The 24,578-nt window shown below is 38.0% G+C and overlaps 1 protein-coding gene across 1 annotated transcript in view; it reads right to left on the bottom strand.

Annotated features, from left to right (window-relative positions):
* Positions 1-17,582, bottom strand: part of LOC113229544 (early growth response protein 2-like) — a 49,973-nt gene extending 32,391 nt beyond the window's left edge. The window contains exon 1 of the mRNA XM_026463176.1: positions 17,298-17,582. Coding sequence (XP_026318961.1) covers positions 17,298-17,562 — 265 coding nt within the window. The 5' untranslated portion in view covers positions 17,563-17,582. The remainder of the gene's footprint in view (positions 1-17,297) is intronic.
* Positions 17,583-24,578: the final 6,996 nt, after the last annotated feature.

Below are 24,578 nucleotides of genomic sequence, written 5' to 3'. Positions count from 1 at the left end.
GTTGTATTTAAAGAAGAGAGTAAACTCTTGGTGGCTGAGAGAAAGATTCTCAGGAAAATATTAGGGTCAGAGATTAACAGAGACTGAGAGAGAGAGAGAGAGAGAACTGGAGAGTTCGCACTAATGCTGGAATAGAAGAGCTCGTCGCCCAGCCAAACATCATTGGCGAAATCAAAGCGCACAGGCTTCATTGGCTCATCCATTTAGAAAGGATGGGAGAGGATCGGAACGTATGGAGAGCCTATCGGGGTTGAGCTACTGGACGAAGACCGGTTGGTCGTCTCAGGTATCACTGGAGCGACGCCGTGGAGGCGGAGCTGCGCGAACTACAAGCCATCAATTGGCGAGAGATTGCACAGGACTGAAGAAAGTGGTATCATCTTATTATCAATACACACCTGAAACAGTACTTGAAAATGATACAACCAAATTATATTTTCATTGAGCCATTCTGACAGACCGAACCATCTACTACAATAGACCAGCACATCACGCTAGTAAACAAGATTGACAAACCCGGATTTTCAAAAGACATTGCCGTACCAAACACCCACAACTTACAGTCTACAATATCAGAAAAACTCTCTAAATACACAGAACTAAAAGAGAAAATAACCAGAATATGGCATTTAAAGAACGTAGTAATAGTAGCAATAGTTATTTTAACTACAGGCGTCATTCCCAAACAGCTACACAAGTCATTTTTGGTACCACTTGTTACAGTAGGCAGCCATCCTTAATACTTGTCGCATTGTCAGAAGGTTCTTGTAGATGAAACTGGACGAAGTAAGCTTTTGTTTGCACCACCACCACCGTCCACATAGACATGCTGCATTTGCTTGATTACGGTCAGCAAGTGTGGTTCAAACCAGCAACAAAGCGGAGAAAAATAAAGAAATAATAATAATGATAATAATAATATTAAGGTATGTCACATGCCTGTCTGTTTTGATCATACGGCGCACAGCGTCGATGTTTTTGTTGTTCACAGCAGTAGACGGGCGACCATCACGAAATTGGTCAATGAGATTCACACGACCGCGTTTGAATTCTGCAAACCAGCTATAAATAGTCGTCTTGGATGGTGCTTCAGCGCCAAAAGCAGTGTGAAGCCGAGCGAAGCTCCGCTTAGCTGTTGCATTACACTTAAAGTCGTAAAAAATCATATCACGAAAATTTTTACGAGTTAAATACATGGTGATGTAGACAACCAATTTCTAAAATGACGCCACAATGTCAAACAAGTGACAGTCAGATCAAACAAACTGTATTCTACAGCCAAGGAGTTCCATTTTCAAATGTTCTAATTACTTTTTAAATATTGTTTATGCAAGTGGTCAGTTCCGGAAACTTATGGTCACAAGGAGTTCTTTCAATGTTCTCAATATTGACGACACGTAGTTAGGGGTCATAATAAAATGGTTATTATGACGCCCGCGTAAAGAATTTTGAACAAAAATTGTATGTATTTATCGTATATACGTGTTGAAACGTAAACTTTACTTGAGTATGATAATTGTGAACGGTTATTTGAAGCGTAGTTGAAAAGTAGAAGAAAGTTTTTCTCTATTCGTAATGCTAGAACTATTTTCATTCGTAGCAATTCCTCAGGTCTGGAAATCTAATTTATATCCCATTGGCAGTTAGTGTTTCTGCCACTTATAAAGTTTTTTGTATATACATTTTATTTGTATATAAATATGTATTTATGGTGAACTTACAGGCACAGGGGACTTGTCAATTTATGTCTCAGGGTGACAGGCGCAGTGGAAGTGAACCTCAGATCTTTGCGATTTAAAGCTTTCAGTGGTACTGTAACTGCTATGGACAGGCGTGTCGACTTGTTCGTCCGCCTAGTGTACGCATAAAAAAAATCATGAAAACCACATTCAGAATCTCAAAAATTTATAGCAAAGTTATTTTTGCTTTTTTGTTCGATGTGGCGGTGATATATATATACATTCGCCAATTACATGCATTCTTATATTAGTCGTATATAGGATGGAGACGGATTTCGGTAGTATGCCTCGCAGGCATCATACCGTGATTAAATAAAGTTTTATGATCTTCAATCAGTAACTGTTCCCAAGTTTCCTTTATATGTCGTGGTGTCAAGCGCAGAGCATAAAACTAATTAGCGTAATCTTATTAAGGTAATCCATGTAATGTAGGTGGTCATGAGCCTTGACATTTTGTTTGTATTTGTTCTTTTGCTTTGAATCTTTTTTCACTCTCTGAAAATGATAAGATTGATAAAGAAACAGCCAAGTTGCAGCACAGAATGATATCCTATCACACATACCGAAATATTCGATACTAGCAATTAACACTACGCTAAATCGAATTTAGTCTAATTCTAAATGTATTTTGTGTTTTCAATGCCAAATTATTCAGTTAATTTAAATTAAATTCAAAATTGAGAAAACAATACAAGAAGTGATAGTCATATGTGATTAGATTATATAAATTGTAGTTAAAATATATTTTACATCTACTATTTTTTTTATTTGATCGATTATTTTTAGCCAGAAATCATTAATATATGTATTTGAAAATTAAAAAGTTATCGCAAGTTTCCTTTCACAGTACAGTTCTATTTATATCTGGTGCAAAGTTGCAATTTTTAAGTTAGCGTAGTGTTCATTGCTGGTGTCGAATTGTGGCCTAGACTTTCTTTGCGTCAAAAAATAATTATTTTCTAGTCGTTAATGATCTTCACCTAAAACTAAACATACTATTAACTAAGAAATAAATAAAAAAAAATCTATATGAATCTGACCATACTCGGAGACCAAGGTTTTGTATTGTAATCGCTGGATGAGGTGATCCCAGGTTTGATCCCCGGAAGGACTCATTTGGAAAATGAACTTTTCTAAATTTGGTCTGGTCTGGCTACTCTGATTCAAATTCCGTCACTCTGGTTCCCTTGGTATAGGGAGTTTCCTAGTTTGAGACCATTACTAACACTTATTAACACTTATTAATCCATCCCTTTTGCTTATCCTTATTAAAACCTTTTTAGTAGTAAGTCCTATTTAGGGACAGGTATTTATTTATAGGTAGTCTATAAAGGCTTTCACGGGATGATAGGTTAGCAGATGGTTTATTCTTAGGTAATCTATTTTTAAGACACATTTTTTTAGCTTTATGTGTCGGTATCGTGCAATATAATAAGATTCGTTCCATAATATAATGTGAATAAACGATTTTTAATAAAAGTAACAATTTACCATATTTTAAAATGTAGTAGATTATTGATAAAACTTTGCAGGGCAGGGCCTCGCGCTGATTGATTTATTTTCCACTCTGTGTTATTATCGGAAAATTGTTTTCGATTTCGACCTTTAAATTGTTTACACGTGTTGCCTTTGCAATTTTTTAGTCGTGTCAGCAGAAATTATTTCTTAAATAATTAAATTGTAGCGCTTTCGACACTTATGTAATACCAAATACATGACAACAATCTATTAAATATTGTTTATTATGTGCTAATAAAATTAGTGAGGTTAAAGTAAAGTTGGAGTAAGTTGAAAAAGTTTCGAATGAAAAGTTTGTCAATTGAGTTAGGCTAAAACAGCCTAAAGGGAAGGCAGTTTAGTAGCAGTAGAGATCCTTGTGAAAGAGGTAGTCCAGGGAAGTACTGCCATACTTTACCTATTTCTGCCGCCAAGCAGTAAAGCGCTCCGGTTTTGAAGGGTAACGGTGCGGGTCAAATTACAGGCACATGAGACTTGTCAACCTAAGTCTTAGGGCGACAGGCGCAGTGGCAGCGTCCCTCAGATTTTGGTATTTAAAGCTCTGACACATTTAACACCAAGCGCTCGACTTGTTCGTTCCGTCACTTGGTATGAAAAAAAAAACCGTCAGGTTTTAAGTAAAGGGTATTTGTGAGGATTTCTTGATGTTAAAAAAAAGTTGATAAGCCAGTCTTAGAGTGACTTTAGCTTCTTTGAACGTTTATCGTACTTACCGACTTACAATTTGCCGAAATATAAAAATGTACATGGACAAGGGGTTACATGCTCCCTGATACGCTAAACACATTACCTAAACACCTTATACAGAAAATTAATATGTAAATGTAAAACAATGTAAAAACAGGTTGAAGGCATTTTTCATCAAACAATACTCTAGTACTGTAGGATGAAAAAAAGTTTTGATCAAGTATTAATATTGTTGGTTATCGTTTTTAGTACAAATGTCAGTTCATAATCATTTAAGGGGCAATGTATACGCTTCCATAACAAGATTCCGGTTGATATATAAAATTTGCCTTCCACGAGGTTTAAAACCTATAGTTTTGAAACAAAAACTTTATACTAAAGGTTATTATACAACTTCTGCGTACTTGGACGACAAAAATCCGTGGAAGTAACTCGTTTAGCTCATGGAGGTAGTCTCGATCTCTGATGTTTCAAATAAAAAAATAAATATTGTAAATGTTGAATGTTTACAAATGTTATTTACAAAGAGCAACCCCTAGAGTTTCTTGCTCATTCTTCTCAGGGGAATCTGCCTTACGAATGAGCGGAGTTTAACCAGCGTTAAGATTTCAAGTGTAATAATGCTTACCTATGTAATAAAGATTGTTTTGAATTTGAATTTGAGTTAAGATAATAAAAATTTAAAATATTACGATTAGTAGTAATAGTTAAATTTCTCTTGTTTAACAGTATTTCTCTTAATTTAGTTTAATTTTTATTTCACTTTCTCAAAAATAATGCGCTATAATGCTGTGCGATGACTATATGCACCTATGTATAGACCCGTGTTGCGTGAACCTTGTTTCCTTTAAGTTTAGTCATCGAGTATATAACCAGAAATAGAGACGAAATGTCATTTAATTTGTTTGAAAACTATTCTGCTATATCATTACTGTCACAACTGCGCTCCGATTGGCCAGCCCGAATTCGAAACATATGACGGGTGTCGTCAATGGGTGTCGTCAATTGTTTCACTTCAATTCGACCAGATAACTTGAGCTAATGAACGAAAATTGCAAAATTACATATTTAATTACCGATGATATTTGATTCTGTATGTTTTGTAATTAGATGTTTTGCTGTTTTTCCTCACACAATCGAATGGAACACCACGCCATTGTTAGAGATATTGTCATTATTACAATAAATACATAATATTTTTGGAATATACGGAGACGTACACACAGGTCAGTTGTTGACCTGTTTTTATTTCAGCGCAAACGAGAGTTGATAAGTGATGTATCACTGATGAGTTACCAGGAATGTATGACCCTTATTTCGTCTGTATTTCTGGTTATATACTCGATGGGTTTAGTACATATTTATGTAGCTGGTATAATAATAGTAGTAATGATATCTATCTAGCTGTGTATCTATCTGCACCTTTTTGTACTTACGGCTACAAGTCCTAAACGTAAGGTCCATTTTCGTTTAAATTCGAGTTTGTAATGGCTTTCTAGATATATGATAGATCTGGGCCAAAATTATAAACTAATGTAATAGATTTGAAAAATATGCATCGTTCAAAATTTCTCAGTGTTTCCAATTGACACTTTTCATTAGATTCACAGTACATAAATAAGGTACTTCATCGACCATAAACACCTACCTACAACGGTCAAAGGTTAATTCAAAAGAATTAAATAAACAACTTCCTCTTTGTACGGAATGGAATTGTTTACACTATACTCGCAAAACAGCGATATGGAAAAGCGGTGCGGTTCGACATTTATTTATTATATAATTAAAATTAATATTAATAACGTAATTTCGTTTAAACAATTTAAATACTAACAGCCCTTTTTTCTCATAATCTGAGTAATGCATGCAAACAAGACTTCCCTTCAACCTTTTATCAGTCACACTACGCGTTGACGTTACAACTGCAAACGTTTAAAGTTTAATTTGTGAGTGGCTCCATATCATCCTTGGAAGAGATTGAGAACCTACTATGCTGCCACCCATTGGATGGTTTTGCTAAATACCAACTTACCACTTTGGATTCTGTTGAGCAGCGTGTCAAGAGGCTTATAAGTGACTCGGAATTAGTAGACGTGAAGCTGCAAAGCCTTGAATACCGCCTTGAAATTGCCTGAATTGAATACCGCCTTGAAACACGAAAATCTAGTGTCGAATTTAAGTTTTCGCGATTACTACACATTGAAATGATTTGGAAACGGGAATAAACGCGTTTAAACATGGATAGGTATTTTCACACCTATCTATTTCCCTGACGTTTCAGTCAGATGCTAAGGCCGTGGTCACGGACTGACTGGTGATGTGGTGTTTACATGTCTATCTCGGCGATGGAATCTTCATCCACTCGAGCTATATTTTACAAAATACCGCCACATACAACACTTTTGAAAAATATAGCGCGGTTGGATAAATATAGCAAGGTACAAAATGTTTTAATCTCTGTGCACTGCATGTAACAGTAGAGCTCCTTGTGAAAGAGTTCGTCCAGGGTAGTAGTGCCACTTTACCTATTACTGCCGTCAAACATTAATGTCAGCATTACTGTGTTCCGGTTTCGAAGGGCTTACCCTTCGAAACCGGGACGAATAAGTCGTGCGCTTGACGGTAAGCGACACGCCTGTTGCAGTGCCAGTCAGAGCATTAAATCGCAAAGACCTGACGGGCACTGCCACTGCGTCGGTCACCTGAGAGACATAAGTTGACAAGTCCCATGTGCGTGTAATTTCACCAGCACCCTAGCCCTTCAAAAGCAGAACGCATTAATGACCATATTATTGCTTGGCGGCAGACATAGGGAAGGTGGCAGTACTTTCCAGGACAAACACTGTCACAAAGAAAGACCTTTACTGCTACTAATCTGTTTCCATTCATTACATTTCTAATAATTTATCTGAATAAGGTTTGTTACGGTAACGGTTTATGTTTGTCTGAAAAGTCATCTATGACAGTAATCAATTAACAAAGCAAAATCACAAAAGACATGACGTGGTCAACATATTAGCAATGTTTACTGTGGTCGCGGGCGATAGCGGTGGTTGCGCAGACGCAGCCGATTAGCTCCGTCCGGTACAGATAACGCTATGCGGAACGCTGATCCTAACTTAGGGCCTGTTTGTACTTAGAATACTTAATTGAGAGCATTTATGTTGTTGTAAGCTATATTGTATTTCGTCTCAGAATAAAGATGAGGATTTGATATATTTCGTAGGTATACCTATGTACTACTGTACTATATGCCTACCTTGTTCGCAAATAATAGCTTTGCAGTTTCCTACCGAGCACACAGAACAAAGAAATGTTGCTTCCAACGTACTCGTATATATATTTCTTAATTATTTTGTTATTGGATAAAGCACGGAAGTGAGGTTTATTCATCCTAGACGGAAGTCAAAAGATGAAGGGTAACATGCCTTAGATTGAATACTGGAGACCTGACACAAGCAAGTACCGCCGCCGGAATGTTTGAAAGATGATACGGCATGTGCCTCAATTAAGACTAGACTTGACCAGTTAGCATCACGTCATTTTGATGTCTCGTAGGGGGTCATCAATTTGATCAATTATAAAGTCACATTAGTCGTTCAGTATATTCTGCTTAAGCGTTAGCACGCTGTAAGTATACTTTAGGAAATTTGAAGTCAATCGTCTATTCAATTCTTTAATTTCGTTATTAGTGTAATTGTACATGTATTTGTTAACATTCATCTTTAGGCGTGTTACACTGTTAAATATATTAGCTCATATATGTCCTGTTGCTGGGCACTGGTAGAGGGTTGCTGGCTACGTATGCTGATGCGTAATCATCAATAAATCCCTTACAAGTCCATTTTATAATTTTCTTTTCATGTAAAATTGACGTACACTTAGTTACCATGTACGCGTTTGTCTAAAACGTTGATTCCCAAAGTGGTTTATATCGATGCCCACAGGTTCGTTCCGACCTTTAAGAGGTCTACGGCGGTGAATTTTTTTTTATAACATCAAGTGACGGAACGAAAAAGTCGTGCGCCTGATGGTAAGTTACACGCATGTCCATGACAATTGCAGTGCCACTCAGAACTTTAAATTGCAAAAATCTGTGGGGCACTGCCACTGGGCCCGTCACCCTGAGACGTAAGTTGACAAGTCCCATGTTAATGTAACCTCACCAGCACCCTTACCCTTCAAAACCGGAACATAGTAATGCTGACATTACTGCTTGGCGGTAGAAATAGGTAAGGTGGCAGTACTTCCCTGCACGAACTCTTTCACAAAGAGCTCTACTGCTACTAGAAATTGGGGGTGCATGAGACGTTAATGGGGAACTCATATAGGCAGATCGTGACTAAAATTTTGACTTTCCATAAATATAATAATCCACATTGCACAGATACTACATATGTAGCACAGTAAAATACACAGACAAGACATATAGACACATACATAATTACCTATGAATCTAATTTTTCATAAAGAACACGACATGGTGCTATATTCGGTTAGATAAATATATAAAATTCAACACAGATCTGAAAAATGTTTAGTATAAGTAATTGACAAAAGTGGCGAAGAGAAATTGAATGAGGAAGGTACAAGACTGGAAGGATGGCGTGTATTGGAAGACACATACAATCAGCATTGGGTGGATACAGTTTGAAAAGAAAAAAAATTGACAAAAGGGAATGATTTTTTAAATCTGAGTATCTTTTAAAAGTTAATATAAATGAATTTAGGAGAAAAAGACCAAGGCAAAGGGATGGATTGTATGAATGTCGATAACTGGATTAATAGATTCGTGATTGAGACGTATGGTAGACGAAGAAAAATTGCACCGACCCCAAATAGGTAATAAGGTCTGGGTGATGATGATTTTCTGCATGATAAATAAAGCATATTGATGTGCCACAAGCACGCAAACCTCAATGCTATAGCATTCACTATGTATACAATACATGAAAGAAATACTCATTTCTTTCACTTATTGTTTCTTCATTTATTACATTGTTTTTAACCCAGACGCAAAAAGAGGGGAGGGTTTGTTTATTTGAAAGTTTGAAGCCTTTGTCTATGCCTGTCTAAGGCATCGTGGCATCGTATCTCCCAAACGAATGGACTGATCACAATTTTTTTATATGAAGGCCAATTTAATCAGGATGGTTCTTACCTACTGTTGATGAATATTTGTTTATCTTGGTCATAATTTCTTTTTGCCATTTTTTGCCGTTGCGTGTAAGTTCACACATTAACAATGTTAGTTTTTTTGCTGAGGATCGTCAAAGGTAATATTGATTGTCCAGAATTGTGTTACATATACAGCTTCGTACTAACTTGTTGCAGTATAGATGGCGATCACTTTTGCAAGTGCCGTTTGCGAGCACTTAGGCAAGTACCTGGTGCGTGCATTGAGACTTCTTCATAATACATCACAAATTACTCTGATTTAATTTGTTCTGTACAAACATAGACACAGTCAGGAGGGAAATGACCGAACGTCACTTTGACCCGTCACGTGACTGGCGATGACACACTAACTTTTGTATATTTGTCTATTATTTTGTTTTCATTATTTGTTCAATTAATTACTCAGTATCGACTTCTTAGGTTTTCGTGATTGTTACACATAGGAAATGAAAACGTTTTTCCGGATTTCAGCATTTCCGGATTCCGGATTCCAGGTCCCATGGTCACGGTTGACTTTGGTACATGGGATCTGTAAAGGGCCCGAAACGTCGGTTTGTTTGAAAAAACAAACTTTGGCGATTTAACTGCCTCCGTAGCCGAATGGATACCACGCCGGACTGCCACGCAGAGGTCCCAGGTTCGATTCCCGGGCCGGGAGAAATAGTTGTATGCTCTACAATTATGTATCTCGTGAGTTTGGGTGTAATTTGTGGTTGTCTATGTGTGTGTCCATGACACCCGCGACACAGGATTTCCCTAGTGCGGGGCTATGTTGAGTGTGTGCGTTATAACAAAAAAAACAAAAATCCGGAAAACCAGTTTCATTTCCTAATTACTCAGTAGTTTTTACGTAATTGTGTTTTTATAGATTTTTTCTTTGTTTTTATAAACACTTTATATTGTTTGCTAAAGACGGAAATTCGTAAATGGCATTTGATGACTCATATTTAAATATAATATAATTGTATAAATTCACGCCCTCTGCTGGGCATAGGCCTCCCCCAACGATCTCCACGACGATCGGTCCTGAGCTGCCCGCATCCATCGGCTTCCTCGCGCGATCTTTACCAGATCGTCGGTCCACTGAGCGTTCACTGAGGGCCTACCCACTGAGCGTTGCCCGGTGCGCGGTCGCCATTGAAGAACCTTTCCACCCCTACGGAAATCGGTTCTCCTATTCTCCTAGCTTTGTGCCCCGCCCAAAGAGCTGAGCAATTTTTCGAGCTATGGCGGTTACCTTAGTTCTCCTACGGATTTCCTCATTTCTGATTCTATCACGTAGGGAAATATCGAGCATTGCTCTCTCCATTGCCCGCTGAGTGACCTTGAGCCTTCTTATGAGGTCCATAGTGAGAGACCACGTTTCCGATCCATATGTTATCGCTGGCAACACACACTGGTAAAAGACTTTCGTCTTGAGACACTGAAGTAATTTGGACGCAAAGTTTTTTTGTAGTTTCCCGAACGCTGCCCATCCGAGCTGGATTCGACGAGAGATCTCTTTCTCAAAGTTGGACTTAGCTAATAGGACAGTCTGCCCCAGGTATACGTAATGGTAACAACTTCGAGTGTAGTGCTCTCAATTTTAACTGGAGCGGGTACAACATGAGCATTCCACATAATCTTCGTCTTGTCCATGTTCATCTTAAGACCCACTCTTTGGGAAATACTACTGAGATCTTCGAGCATTGTGTTCAGGTCTCCCAAGTTTTCAGCCATAAGAACTATATCATCGGTAAATCGAAGGTGTGTTAGATACTCGCCGTTGATGTTGATGCCAAGTCCTTTCCAGTCCAGAAGCTTGAAAATATCCTCCAACGCAGCAGTGAACAGTTTCGGAGATATGCAACCTCCCTGTCTCACGCCTCGTTGCAATTGGATGGGATTAGAGCTCTGATTCTGTAATCGGACTGACATAGTGGCGTTTTTGTATAAGTTCCTTAATACCTCGATATACTTATAGTCTATTTGGCACCTTTGGGGAGATTGCAGCACCGCCCACGTCTCGATCGAATCAAAGGCCTTCTCATAGTCCACAAACGCTAAGCAAAGTGGCCGGTTATAGTCCTCGGTCTTCTGTATAACCTTTTTTTTTGACGGTGGGAGGGGGCGATCTTATATAGATACCCCTGATCCCAGGGAAACTCAAGGGTTATGTGGGGACTCTCCCTACCTGCAGCAGCGTATGGATTTTTTTTTTTTTTTTTAAATACTGTGATGTGGTCTATGGTACTAAAACCCTTTCAGAAACCGGCTTGTTCGGGAGGTTGGAAGTCGTCAAACCTGCGAGCGAGACAATTCGTGATAACTCTCGAAAACAATTTATAGATATGGCTTAGAAGCGAGATTGGGCGATAGTTCTTCAAGAGTACTTTATCACCCTTTTTGAAGTACAGGACGATCTCGCTTCTGCCTTCGGCATGTGACATTAGACGATGACAGAATTGAAAAGCTTTATCTTTAAGTTTCGGAGGACTTTAAGTATCGGCTTACCGCCCGCTCATAGAACTTCTGTAGAACTTCCATCATCGCCCGCCGGTTTGTTGTTCTTGAATTGTTTGAGAGCTACACTAATCTCATACAGGCTGACGTCCGGGATGTCTTCGGTATAATGTCGGGTAAGCTTGGCTCTGGGGTTTTTAGCCTCGCTTTCAACAGGTGCTTTTGTGGAAACTCTTTATCTCCCTAAGGATTTCAGGCTTAGATGAAGTGATGCTACGGTCATCAGTTTCCAACTTCATCAGTTGGCTTTGCTCAATAAACAGATCTCTCGCGAACACCTTGGACTTTGTTCCGCTCAATGGCCTCTTTAATACGCTCTGTATTAAATTGGCGCATGGCGCAAGTCAAAGTCCTCTGAGTTCTGTAGTCTCATTTCATGTCTCTGTTCCATGGGTTGGAGTGTTTTGTCGGAGAGTTTGTTCATTCTGGTACGGTGGGTTTTGAAAAATTTATTGTAAATAAGACAGTGAATTTTCCTAAAATGTATAATAAGTTAAAAACCAAAGATCTGCAACAAGCACATACAAAAATTTGTAAGGTCCGCTAGTTTGTTCCTTGGCTTGGTTGGCACAGCGTTTGGTACGGTTTGCTAGAAGATGTTGGTTCGAATCGAGCCGGATCGTAGGAATTTTTGTTAGTGTTCTATATTTGTATTAATAATTATAGCAAACTAGTGGAGTAATTTCACAAAAATAATTGTATGCCATGGTGGCCAAACATCGTGATATTCAATAAACTTAAAAATATATAAAATAAATAAAAATGAAACATGTATTTTACTCCCATTTGTCCGATCGTCTTGAAGGTATAGGATATGGTATATTATGGAAATCCGATGATATTAAAATAATATGGAAACTTTGAACTGATGCTACAACCAAGACAGTCAGCAGACTACCTAATTCCTCACGGTAGAACTATGATGTGAGCCCAACACATTAAATTAGTCTCCACGTGTTGTTAGCTTACGGATGGTGATTTTATTGACTTTTTGGAACTTACATTGTTTTGTTTCCGGATTTTTTCAGTTCTAATTTAATTATATCTTTAGTAGGGTTATTTCAAAAATTGCAGTGTGTACAAAATCATTGTATCAATCAGCCAATATTGGTATCTAGATCAAGAAATTCGCCAATGTTTGTGTAAACCATAGTTTCTCAAAAGCGATCCCTACCGCCACGAACCCATAGAACTTATCAGCTCCCACTGGGTCTCGGAAGCAATTGCCCCCAATTGCGTTGATGCTGTCCAGGAGCTGCTACTGCTAATTATCTATTTACACTACACTACATATATATTTTCTTTCCTTGTAATTTTTTGTGTAAAGTTAATATAAAAATACGTGTTTTCATTTATTTTTTGTGGTAGTGGGCGTTGAATTTTTTTATCTCGCCTGCGTGGGCGTTGAGCTAAAAAGTTTGGGAACCTATGATCTAAACCTTAATTCTGACTGTAGGCAGGGTTACGATTTTTTGTCGTTCTTTTCTAAACTTATTAAGTTTAGAAAAGAACAACAAAAAATCGTAACCCTCGTTTATCGTAGCGACCTTCTAATTGTTGAGGTAATGATTCTTCGTAGTTTCTTTATAAGAACTTTGTTTTTTTTATAAATTTTTGATATCTGTGTAGTGTCAACCCTCATAACGGCTTCTCAGGTATCCAGTGATCAAGGAATGCAAATTTCTTTAAGAATTCATAAGTCTAATTTAGAAATAGCGTTGATATTTTCGATTTTGGAAACAAAATATTTTTTAAATATTTGATACGATCTTACCACGTCTAGTAAAAGAGGTTACATCAATGCCTCAATACTTATATCTAATTCCATGTTACGTATACATAATTTTGACGTATACTTCCCAGTAACAAAAATAATGGTTGACTATACTTCGTTCTTATTTAGTACTATTGTAATACCTCTAGAATAAAATTTATTCTTGTCTATGTATTACCTCCAGAACGAAATTTAATTTCGCTTATCTGGTATTTATCACCCAGGGTATTCTCTAATTTGAGACCTGGTAATTTTTGTGGCACTTATTATGTTTTTCTAAAAGTTTATTTCGAGTAAAAACGGATCGATTCTTTGTAAGGGCTACGTGAGCCCAATACGTTGTGGCACGTTCAAGACTTTAATTGTAATTTGTAAGAGATGCACATGGCGGGTAATGAAAAGCATGCGCTAGCAATATATAATATTACATTTCTTATCAGAGCTTTAGTAGCAGTAGAGCTTCTTGTGAAAGAGTTCGTCCAGGGAAGTACTGCTACCTTACCTATTTCTGCCGCCAAGCAGTAATATCAGCATTACCGTGTTCCGGTTTAGAAGAGTAAGAGTGCTGGTGAAATTACAGATGGGCGCAGTGGCAGTGCCCCTCAGATCTTTGCGATTTAAAGCTCTGAGTGGCACTGCAACTGTTGTGAACAGGCGTGTAGCTTACCATCAGGGGCACGACTTGTTCGTCCCGTCACTTGATATTATTAAAAAAAAAAAGTTACCTACGTCACAATTGGCTGCTTTGAAACATTTCAATTTACATCTAAATTAAATTATTTACATATTAAAAGTATTTCACATGTGTATGTAGTTGCATGTACACTACCTATTATGTCGGGTTTCTTATCTGTTTATTTATTTATCTATTCATTGTTGAGTTAAATATGTATTGTAGTCAGTGGCTCACTCGCCCGGGCTTGCTGAAAATCAGCGCCACGAAACGGTTTTAAAAAAAAACCTTTTGTGGCTAAAGCTGAACAAGTCCCGATTGCACCAGACGCATGACGGTGAATTAGGTACTGCGTTAATGTTTCAATTTTTTATTTTTTGTTTATTTTATATTTTATTATTATTGTATCATTATTTATTTTAGACTTTCGCTTCTCCGAGAGCCTAAAAGATTAATTTTGAATTGTTATTATTATTATTGTTTCTATGTTGTGTTGTTTATATGCGTGTCTGTGGTTGTGTAATAAACTGTTTTCTTTCTTTCTTTCTTTCTTTAAATAACGTATTAATTTAGATCATGTGAAGTAATTGTGTCGTTCAGCACTTCAAAATGCTTTTTCGGTAATATTGCCTTGAAAAAAAATAGTGACAGTAACGCTAATGCATAATAATGCTCATGATTAAGTCAAACGTCTTTCAATACATTTGCATACATATGTATATTAAAGTAGCAGTAGAGTTCCTTGTGAAAATCAGAGCATTACTATGTGTGCGTTCCGGTTTTGAAGGGTTCATTCAGGGACTTGTTCATTCCGTCAATTGGTAAAATAAAAAATAAAAACATTTTGGATTAGATCATAAAGAAAGATTAGTTGATTTTTTTCTCTTCCTTTTACGCCCATTTCATAACTACAATTCAATGGTTTCCGGGTATTTTCAGGCTAGTTTTCTCTATCTAATTTCGGTGGTAATTCTTAATTGAAATATTCTACAATATGAAACATAATTTCATATTCGAGTATAATAATCTGAAATATTATTTAATATTTCACGATAATATACTATACTTTGAGAGTCGTCAAATTAGGTGGAACAATGAACCCGTGAAGACCTCGAAGATGCAATATTCTGGACAAGAGGCTTAGCTTTACTCTTAGTATAGTTCGGTTGATGACGATTCATGCCTTAGTTCAAAGTACTCCAGGTTAGTTGCTACAAAGTTTCTAAAAAGATGCAACGCTGATTGTGAATCAATGATTCCTCATTTTTTATTCGAATTTGTTGCCGTTTATACGAGTATATGCCGTCATACTATGCCTTACGTAATTGTTTAGAATTCCGGCAATGGAAATACTTAACCAGCACACTTGACTCCTGTATTAGCCACCATACGTGCCAATATCAAATCCTCTTTAGACATTCAGCCACGTCATAGTGCATGCAAATAAACACTGTAAAGCAGAATAAAGACGCACGTATCAAATATGTATAAATAAGTTTCCTAAAACCCAATGCTATTCATATAATTTAATCCTAGTTTTACTTTGTAGTATGTAGGCTTTTATTGTACCTTATGTGGGAGGTAGAGAGCTAGAAGGTCGGGGTGGAAAGAAATTGAGAGAGAGACGACGTGGTAGAGTGAGCAATATAATTGTAGTGTGAAGGTGAAGATAGGAGAAGACGGAGACATGGGGTTGGAGGCCTCTGCTCTCGATACTTGGTGACTGAGAACAGAGGTGCTGAACCAAAAAGCAGCGAGGTTGTAAGCTGGACAGCGGCTGTAGAGGGGAACCAGAGGGCAGCGAGGAATGATGACGAGACGGTGGTGGTAGTGCAGCAGTGTATTATATCACTTTGTATTAGGAGGTGAAGTTCTACTTCATCTTGAGCGTGGGCTTCAGTTACTCCTGCCGCTCCAAACTCGCTAGGTGAAGGTGAGGTACACGGTCCAGGTAGGAGGAGCATAAATGTGAAGACCAGGTTTAGCGTGAGGCGATCGAGGAACTGGTCATCAGGCAGGCGCGTAAGCACGGTAGGAGTAAGGCCAGGTGTAGGGCTTCGAAAAGGTGAGACTTCGTAAATTTATTAGATCTGATGAAGATCAGATGCCTCCAAGGTCGGTATAAGAATGACGAGCGTTTGTTAGAGCGAGACAGAGCATCGAAATTCGAACAGCCAATTTTGAATTTGAAACGAGAAGCCAAAATGTGAGTAGCGGAAACGATTCTACTGCTAAGATTGCATATCAAAGGAAGAGTAATTTATAGCATAATCTATGGAAGAATAGATTGTAAAGGGGGTAACATATCTGTCAATCAATGTCAACATATAAAAATACCATACGAAATAAATCTGTTTATTTGCCTAAAAACATCACTTCCACTATTATTCGTTTGCGCTTAGGCCATGTTTGCACACCTGTATTTTTGCGTAAAATCAGAGTTCGAGATCACTCTCTGTGCGAGTGCGGCCTAGAAGACGGTACCTTGGAACACATTTTTTTCAATTGTCCTAATATTGCTGTTCCACTTTATAACTTACTTTCTCCAAAATTCCCCCGCCCCATTAACATAAACAACCTCTTAACTTTAGTGTTCTCCCCCCATATTGTTACTCTATGTAAATTTATCCACTTAAATAACATATATTTATAAATATTGTTTTGCTGTTTTGTTTTACATTCTCAACTGAGTACTCCCGTAGTCCAACTTACCAACACCGGTTAATGTCCTATTAGAGCTTAGCGAAAATTTTTTTTTGTTTCGTTTTTTTTCTTTCAACTGTGACATTGGCAAAATCATCAGTTCTCATATTGATGGAGCCATAAAAATAAAAAGTGAAGTGAATCTGTTTATAAAATGAAATTGATAAAATAGTACGTAATTAGTATTGGAAAAACGAATAGCAAAATTCAGAGATACTATCACTACGATAGAATATGCCATGGTCGGGCGATCAGACATGAAAAGTGAGTAAATTGTCAAAGTGCGCGAAATAGCTTACAATAGCAAATTTAAGTAATTTATATACTAATATTATAGTAAATATTAGCTGGCACTCTTTCAGAAATCAGGAAAAGTAAGGGCGTTTCCTAGAAAACGTATAATAAGAGAGATGAAGATGATGGGGATCCGTAGTTTCGTACTACATTTACCTGTATATTACGAAAATAAAATAAATTGATTGATAAATTCCACCAATAATTGGAGAGGGTAAAAATATACTACCGTGTTCACCATGCGAGGTAGGTGTGAAGTAGAGCGCGAAGAAGTCGTCGACAGACGCGTTTGTGGTGACAGGGGGATGGTGTGCAGGCGGCATCACGTTTGGCTGTGGATGCGCCAACGGTGGCGGAGGCCCGCCGTAGTGAAGCCCGCTGGGGCCCGCCTCCACCAGGAGCTGCATGTGTGAAATGTCCACGAATTCGTCGCCGTCGTCGCGTCCGCCCAACTCCTCGTCCTCCGGCCGACGCATCGCGATCACCGAGAGCATGGCACGCGCGCATCCCCGCACCGGCTCCAATTGCTGCACACCACCATGCGCGGCCCCGCGCGCCCCGCACCCTCACCTGCACTGCACTCGTTCCTAGCGTCGTCGCCACACACCGGCGCGCGCGCACTTCACACAACACTACCCTGGCAATTCACAACAATTATTTTTTATTTACTTACGTCCTAACAAATTGACGCAATCACAGAACATTATACGTTTAGGAAACTACGGTTACTCGGCACGGCATAATCACACTGGGAAGTCATGAGCATCTACTGGTAAATGAACACAGATTTCGCACGCGGAGAGTGTCGTCGCGTGGAGAACGCCACATGCTCGACTGAGGCGCGATCGGGCGTGAGGGCGTGCAGCGCGGCAGCCGCCCCCGTCGAAAGCCGCGGCCGGTCGTCGCCCGCCGCGCGCCCTATCAAAGGACGCTAGCCACCCGGTCGAGGTCGGCGTTCATTCACGACAGCCGCGTTAATGGCATGCGAGCCGGGCGCCCTCGTTCGCTGGCGTCGCCCACGTGCGCGAGAAAATGGCGCGGCGTCGCGACGTCGACAGATCCGCGCGAAAAGCGCGGAGCGCACAAGTGTAGTGATGCGATGGTAGTGCGGCAGGCGGCGTGTAGCGTGGGCGCGGAGGCTCGCCGCGGCGCGCTGCTCGTGCTGCCGTGTGTCGCGCCAACCACGCCGCCACATCACTTTCTCCACGCGCTGAATCACGTACCGCTTTCGTACGCTACGCGCAACGAGCGGCCGGCTTGCACCCGGCGACCGTTTTGGTTGTGCTACAATTAGCTTAGTTCCACGCGTGCTCCTGTGACGTCGTCATCTAGCCCGGTCCGAATAGCTGACGCGTTACGTACGCCGAATAAATCATTTGGTCTTGTCTAAAAATACACATCTGGTCATACGTGTGTCTACGTAATCTGTACCGTTGTCTTATTTTTGCTTATTATACCATCATTGACGTGGTTTAATTTTTTTTTATTAACGTTACACCTACACAGATAATTCCTGCTGAAATGTCGATAGTTCAAGCATTATGGTCCAGTTAACATTTAATTAATTTGTAACGTAGGTAGAGAAATTAGTCGTCGCCTACTGCTGACTGAAGCTGTGTTCCTTCGGTGAGGCTAGGATTGAAATCTTCTTCTTTTTTAGCGCAATTTCGGTGGATGTAATCTGGTTTTTTTTTTCTGGTTTGACGAGAGAAAGAGAGAAAGAGTTAATTAACTCTGCAATGCCAACACAATTCACGCGACGCATGATCACGGGTGTTATGGCGCGTGCTTGTGATGATGGTTATTAATATTAAGTGCGAGATTGTAACCTACGTACGATTTTAAAGTTTAAAAAAAGCTGACTTTTCTGCAAATAATTTCATAGTGGCCTGCAGTCGAATTTTTCTAATTTATCAACTAAATATTCTATTGATATTTCAATATTTTTATTTTAAACCACGTATATGTTATTGTTATGGATTCCATTTAAAATGTAGATAAATGAGAAATTCCAACAAATTCCTCCACACAACGAGCAAAATGCCTGCCCTGTAGTCAATAATAGCAGGTAAGTAGGTTATAGTTATGTAAATAAATAAATCTGTATTTATCACAAAATTGTTTAGGCACTGTATCTTCGCGGTTTTTCTTAATATGAAACGCGAGCTCGGCATAGCTATTAATGGCAATTTTGATGCAATGGAGGTTTCAATTCTCGTCTTGACATTGGGAAAGCACCTTTACCTGCCTGCGACTCGCACAGCTCAATGAAAAAAAGGTCACGAAGCTTTCTTGTGTTGCTATAGCAACCATCTGTTGATTTTCGCTAGCGGCGCGGTGCGTGGTGGGTAAATGTCAAAGTGCATGGAGTTAGCGCTCGAGGTCCTTCCCCAGGCTAACGGCTACGGGCTGTAACTGGAGTAGATTGTCCTTTCTAGAAAAAAACTAAACCATTCATACTTTAATTCATATGCTATGACGGACTGTAAGTGGGTATATATTATGTTTAGTTATTAAAATATGTATCTGTTCTGTTAATATTATTTAAACCCCTATAAGATACACAGATAATTTAAAATTGAGCGGAATAAAAATCCATTAACTTTTAATTATCGAGAAAATAACAAAGTTTCAAGTTAAATCCAAAGTACCCAATGGTACGATGGATGGCCGTGCTGCAGTTATTGTGCATAAAATATTGAGCTAACCGAATTTTGCAAATTTTTCCAAACAACATATGTGTATATGTTCGGTGTCCAAAACATTAACGGATATATAGGAAATTATATGGAAATGTATCGACGGATGTCAGTGTAGGCCTACGCTTTCCGGCGCCCACGTTACCACTCGAGGCCGAAATTACGAAAGTTTACTGTCCCCCACTACCAACCTACAGTTCGTAAGTTTCAGTTGACTTTCTCCGGCGCTTGGTGTCTCGAATTTCTCAAGTTTGCTACTTTGGTTGCAACGCGAATAACTGGAAGGTTAGGGGGATTCAGCGGGGATTCTCCATTGTTATTGTCGCTGCTTAAAGGATTAGCATCTCAATTCAACTTGTACGATGTTTGAAACTTTTCTATACGTTTTCGAAAGTTAATTTTAATAATGAAAACATACATACAAACGTATTTTTACGAGTATTTGATTGTTTATTTAACTTCATCAACTTCAGTGGTATTTATTATCAGTTGTTTATCTATTCGGTAGAATAAAATGATATCATGGATCGGTGAAAAAGCAATGACAAATATTTCTTGTCATTAATTATTGTTATTAGTAATTTTATGATAGCAGGCAGTAATGTCAGCATTACTGTGTTCCGGTTTTGAAAGGTAAGGGTGCTGGTAAAATTACAGGCACATGGGACTTGTCAACTTATGTTCCAGGGTGACGGGCGCAGTGGCAGTGCCCGTCAGATCTTTGCGATTTAAAGCTCTGAGTAGCACTGTAACCGTTATGGTCAGGTGTGTAGCTTACCATCAGGCGCACGACTTGTTCGTCTGGTCACTTGATATTATTTTAAAAAATCAATTTCGTTACACACCAATATATAAATATCACATAATATTTAAAGGTGTGTTCAAAGAAGGCTATAGCTAATTAAGCTTAACCAATCACAAGCTTCAGCACCACGCTTATTTGCTACCACAGACAAATCCAAACAGACGCCGAAAGTGGGTTACCTTCTTCGCGTGCCCAATGTAATTTAAAAACGCTTACTTATTGCTGCTATGCTTCAAAATGCGCCCGGCCATTATTTTAGTAAAACACCTGTCGAAAACGTGAAAATGCCTAACCGTGCCATTAGAAATTGCAAAACACTGTAAATGAATAAACAGGAACGTTTTCTTATACAGGTAAGTCATTTTGTAATTAGAATATGCGTAATTTATTTTTAAATCAATTATTTTGATTTTGTATGAATTTCGAGAAAATAAATATGCAAACGAGTGTATGCCGCTTGATTCGTAACACAATGCAGCTTTTACTTGGTGCTGTACTTTTGTGGCCCTTCTATTAGGCAATGAATATCGAACGAGCGATACATTCGTATAATGCATTAAGTTGCGTGGTACTGTCGCTTCGTCATGTTTTTGGTCAAATTTTGCGATTAGTGAAGTTCACTTTATGCAACATACTTCTCGATTCTGATCGATTTAGGAAACAAAGTAATAACAATCTTGTGACCTTAGAAAATGTTCCATTCCAAAATTCCATTACGTTTTGTTGTTTTTTTATTTTTCTACATAACCCAAATTTCAAAGAGAAATAGATTGAGGCGACAGCAGTAACATTTTCAGTTATCTTGCCATTCATTAATCTGATCAATCACCAACAGCAAACCATGTAGTAAATTTAATTAAAGCAGTCACAAGTTAATACATCGACGAGCGTTTTTACTATTTAAGAAAGCATGCTTGCAATGCTTGAAAGTGAAAATTAAATAATAAGCTCATTTTATTACAAGAACCATAATTTTAATTTGCTGAGCATTAAAGTCGATTAAAAATTTAACAACAAATGTGAAATTTTTGAACGGAGCAACATATTTTCAACCGACTTAAAAAAAAAAGGGAGAAGACTCTCAATTTCATTCGTATTTTTTGTATTTGTGTTACGCGATAACTCCCGGCATTTTCGATGATTATTTTTTTGTTGGAAAAAGTACCTCAGTATAGGTCCCATATAAATTTGAAGAAAATATTTCACCTCTAAGGGTAGCAAACTAGGGGATTAATCCGATTTCGCGCACTTTCCGGTAAGTGATATCAATAAAACTTGGCAAATAGATGTAATTTCACAAAATTTTGAGGTCGGCTTTTTTAGTACTCTGTACTGAGTTTTAATAAAGGAAATTATCTTATTCTGGTATTATTTTATTGTATTAATATTTCACGGCTCCGGGTAATTAATTACTTGAACTACTTGAAAAAGCATTATTCTAAATTCATGCTGTGTCTGGGTCTTCGATTTAATCTATTTAGATAGTATATGTCTGTATTGGCTAGTTTTACTGAACCCTTTATATGAACGCTCACACATATTTTTAATTAAGAAAAGTGTTTTTCCCAGTAGAAAATAATTGAGGTAATGTAAAATCTGTATTTTCTACGAAATAATTTCTCAGACGGTACTCCATGTCTAATTTTAACTAAATGAAATCTAAGCTTGATTTCGGTGTTTATTTAGTGTATGTAAACGTTAACGTTTTAGTGTGGAATATCTCATAATTATGGTGAAATTTTTATTTATGGCAGATCAACTACAATAAAGAACAGAAAAAATATTTTCTAACTAGCACAAAATAAGCAAATTTTGCTCTCGTGCATATATCGTTTGTCACAGGCACTTATAATTACACGACTTTCTAGGAAATATCAATTTAGTTGCAAATTTTTGATTGCTTTTCTTACCGGTCAGGTTTTTAAAATATTGACTGTCAGGTGCCATTCAAGTTAATTACTTCAGTTCCACATTAATCTGGTTACACAATCGAGGAATTCATATTAACACATCGCTTCAGTTATGACGCACTATGTCTATATCTAAGTGTTTCGTCATTCCCTAACCCTCTATGACGTTTATTGTTTCATAACCAAGTAATGAATGACAGCCGATAACGAACAAAGGACTGTAGAACCTAAAAGAAAGTGACAGTCGCACACGTCCGCCAATGCTTTGACGTCATTATTATCACCCAGGTATTATGAGGGTATGTTTTTATTATTGTACGGGTCTATTTTTGTATGTAATTTTACGGTGCATGTCATTTTGCGTCATAGGATATGGCATTAGATAATGAGTATTAATTTTGTAGTACAATATCTGAGTTTATTAGGACGTATCATTTGCTATGGGTGTTATGTTTGGGTCAGAGTATGTTGCTGTATATTAAAACACAAATAATATAAAAATTATCATGAATCGATCTATACCAATTACGCGTTGTAAACAACTCACAACGTGACGTTCCTGATTTACGAGTCAATAATAATGTTCGGATTAGCATATTGGTAAGGTCGGGGAATCGGGCAGTTCGGTTCCGACAGCTAACTTTGTGCGGGGGCGAAATAGGAAGATCAGCTTATAAGGCAGTGCGCGCACATTGGCCGCGGCGTCACCGGTCGATCAAAAACAGCGATCACAAAAAACAATTTTCAAATAATTTTAAACTAAATGTTCTTAAGGTAACATATTTTCCTCTTGCTTACTCACCGTAATGACCAAAAGAGAGGGCCTGATTCGAAGTCAAGCTAGTGATCGTTATAAGACAACTGGATTGAAAATCGATCTCCAACTACGGAGCGCTGTTGTTTAGGATTTGTAAAAAACAGTCTCAATCACCTATACTTTTAAGGTCATATTATTAAGATTTAATTAACCCACGCGGCCCCAACAAGTAGAACAGACACCGAAGAAGGAAATAAACCTTTAAAGATCATGTTTGTTCACCTCACGTACTTTCAAGAATCGGGGAATATTAATGTAAGTTATTTACTTTGTATAATTTCTGTACGCTATAGCAAACATACGTATGTAGGTATTAGATTAATACAAATGTGATCTTCAAAACTACGATAGGTGAAATTTTAAATGCCAAATATTTTCACGTAGGATGGTTATGAATGAACGTGTATTAAATGTCAAGTTTCGTTAACAAATTACCCCTCGAAGCTCATAGGGAAACTATTTCCCTACTCACGTCCTAGGGGAGTGTCTTCCTTCCACCTCCCCGTATTAAGCGTAACATTATTCGCAGACGCTACAATTCTCAGGAAAATTAGAATACGTACAACATCCAACAATTAGGAAGCCTCATTGATACTACAAAGTGAATAAAAACAATAATACTTTTTGTACAAAGTATCTTTGATTACATTAAAAGGATCTACGTACTTCAGTCAGTTACCCGTACAGGTAATTAACAACAAGGTAACAAGTTTACTCCAATAGGAAGTGTATAAGTAGATACGATTTATAGGTGTGTATTAGGAAACTACAAACAAGAGGCGGGATAATTAAACACGAGAGCGGTTATGATTATTCACTTGGATACCCGTAAAACGGACTATTAATTACTATGACAGATACACGGCTCGTGCAATAGTAAGCAAAAGTAATATGCCCTTTCTTATGCTAATCTTTTCGACTCTATTCGGTCTAAGTACGAATATATCATTGGAATTACAGTCTACTCATTACAATTGCCTGCCCTAACTATTCTAATGGAGGCGTATAGCTTTAATGTATAGCTTTAGCCGGCTTAAAATCAGATGACCTTTGTGATACCTATTAACTATTGGTGCTTTCTCTATCCATAATATATCTTAAAATTGTATCAATATATTTTTATAAAACGTACCCTTGGTAAAATAAAGTCACATGTTAAGTCGTATTATTTTTATGCACATGAAGGTCATAAAAATAATACGAATTACATGAATCAAACTGTGAATATGTGGAATTTTATTACTCGCCTAAACAAACGTAAAAATTTCGTTCATATAAT

The sequence above is a fragment of the Hyposmocoma kahamanoa genome, unplaced genomic scaffold (assembly GCF_003589595.1).
Source record: "Hyposmocoma kahamanoa isolate Upper Pololo Valley unplaced genomic scaffold, ASM358959v1 62, whole genome shotgun sequence".
Classification (NCBI taxonomy): domain Eukaryota; kingdom Metazoa; phylum Arthropoda; class Insecta; order Lepidoptera; family Cosmopterigidae; genus Hyposmocoma; species Hyposmocoma kahamanoa.
Note: the sequence above shows the minus strand (reverse complement) of the source record. Positions and strands in the feature narration are given on the sequence as shown.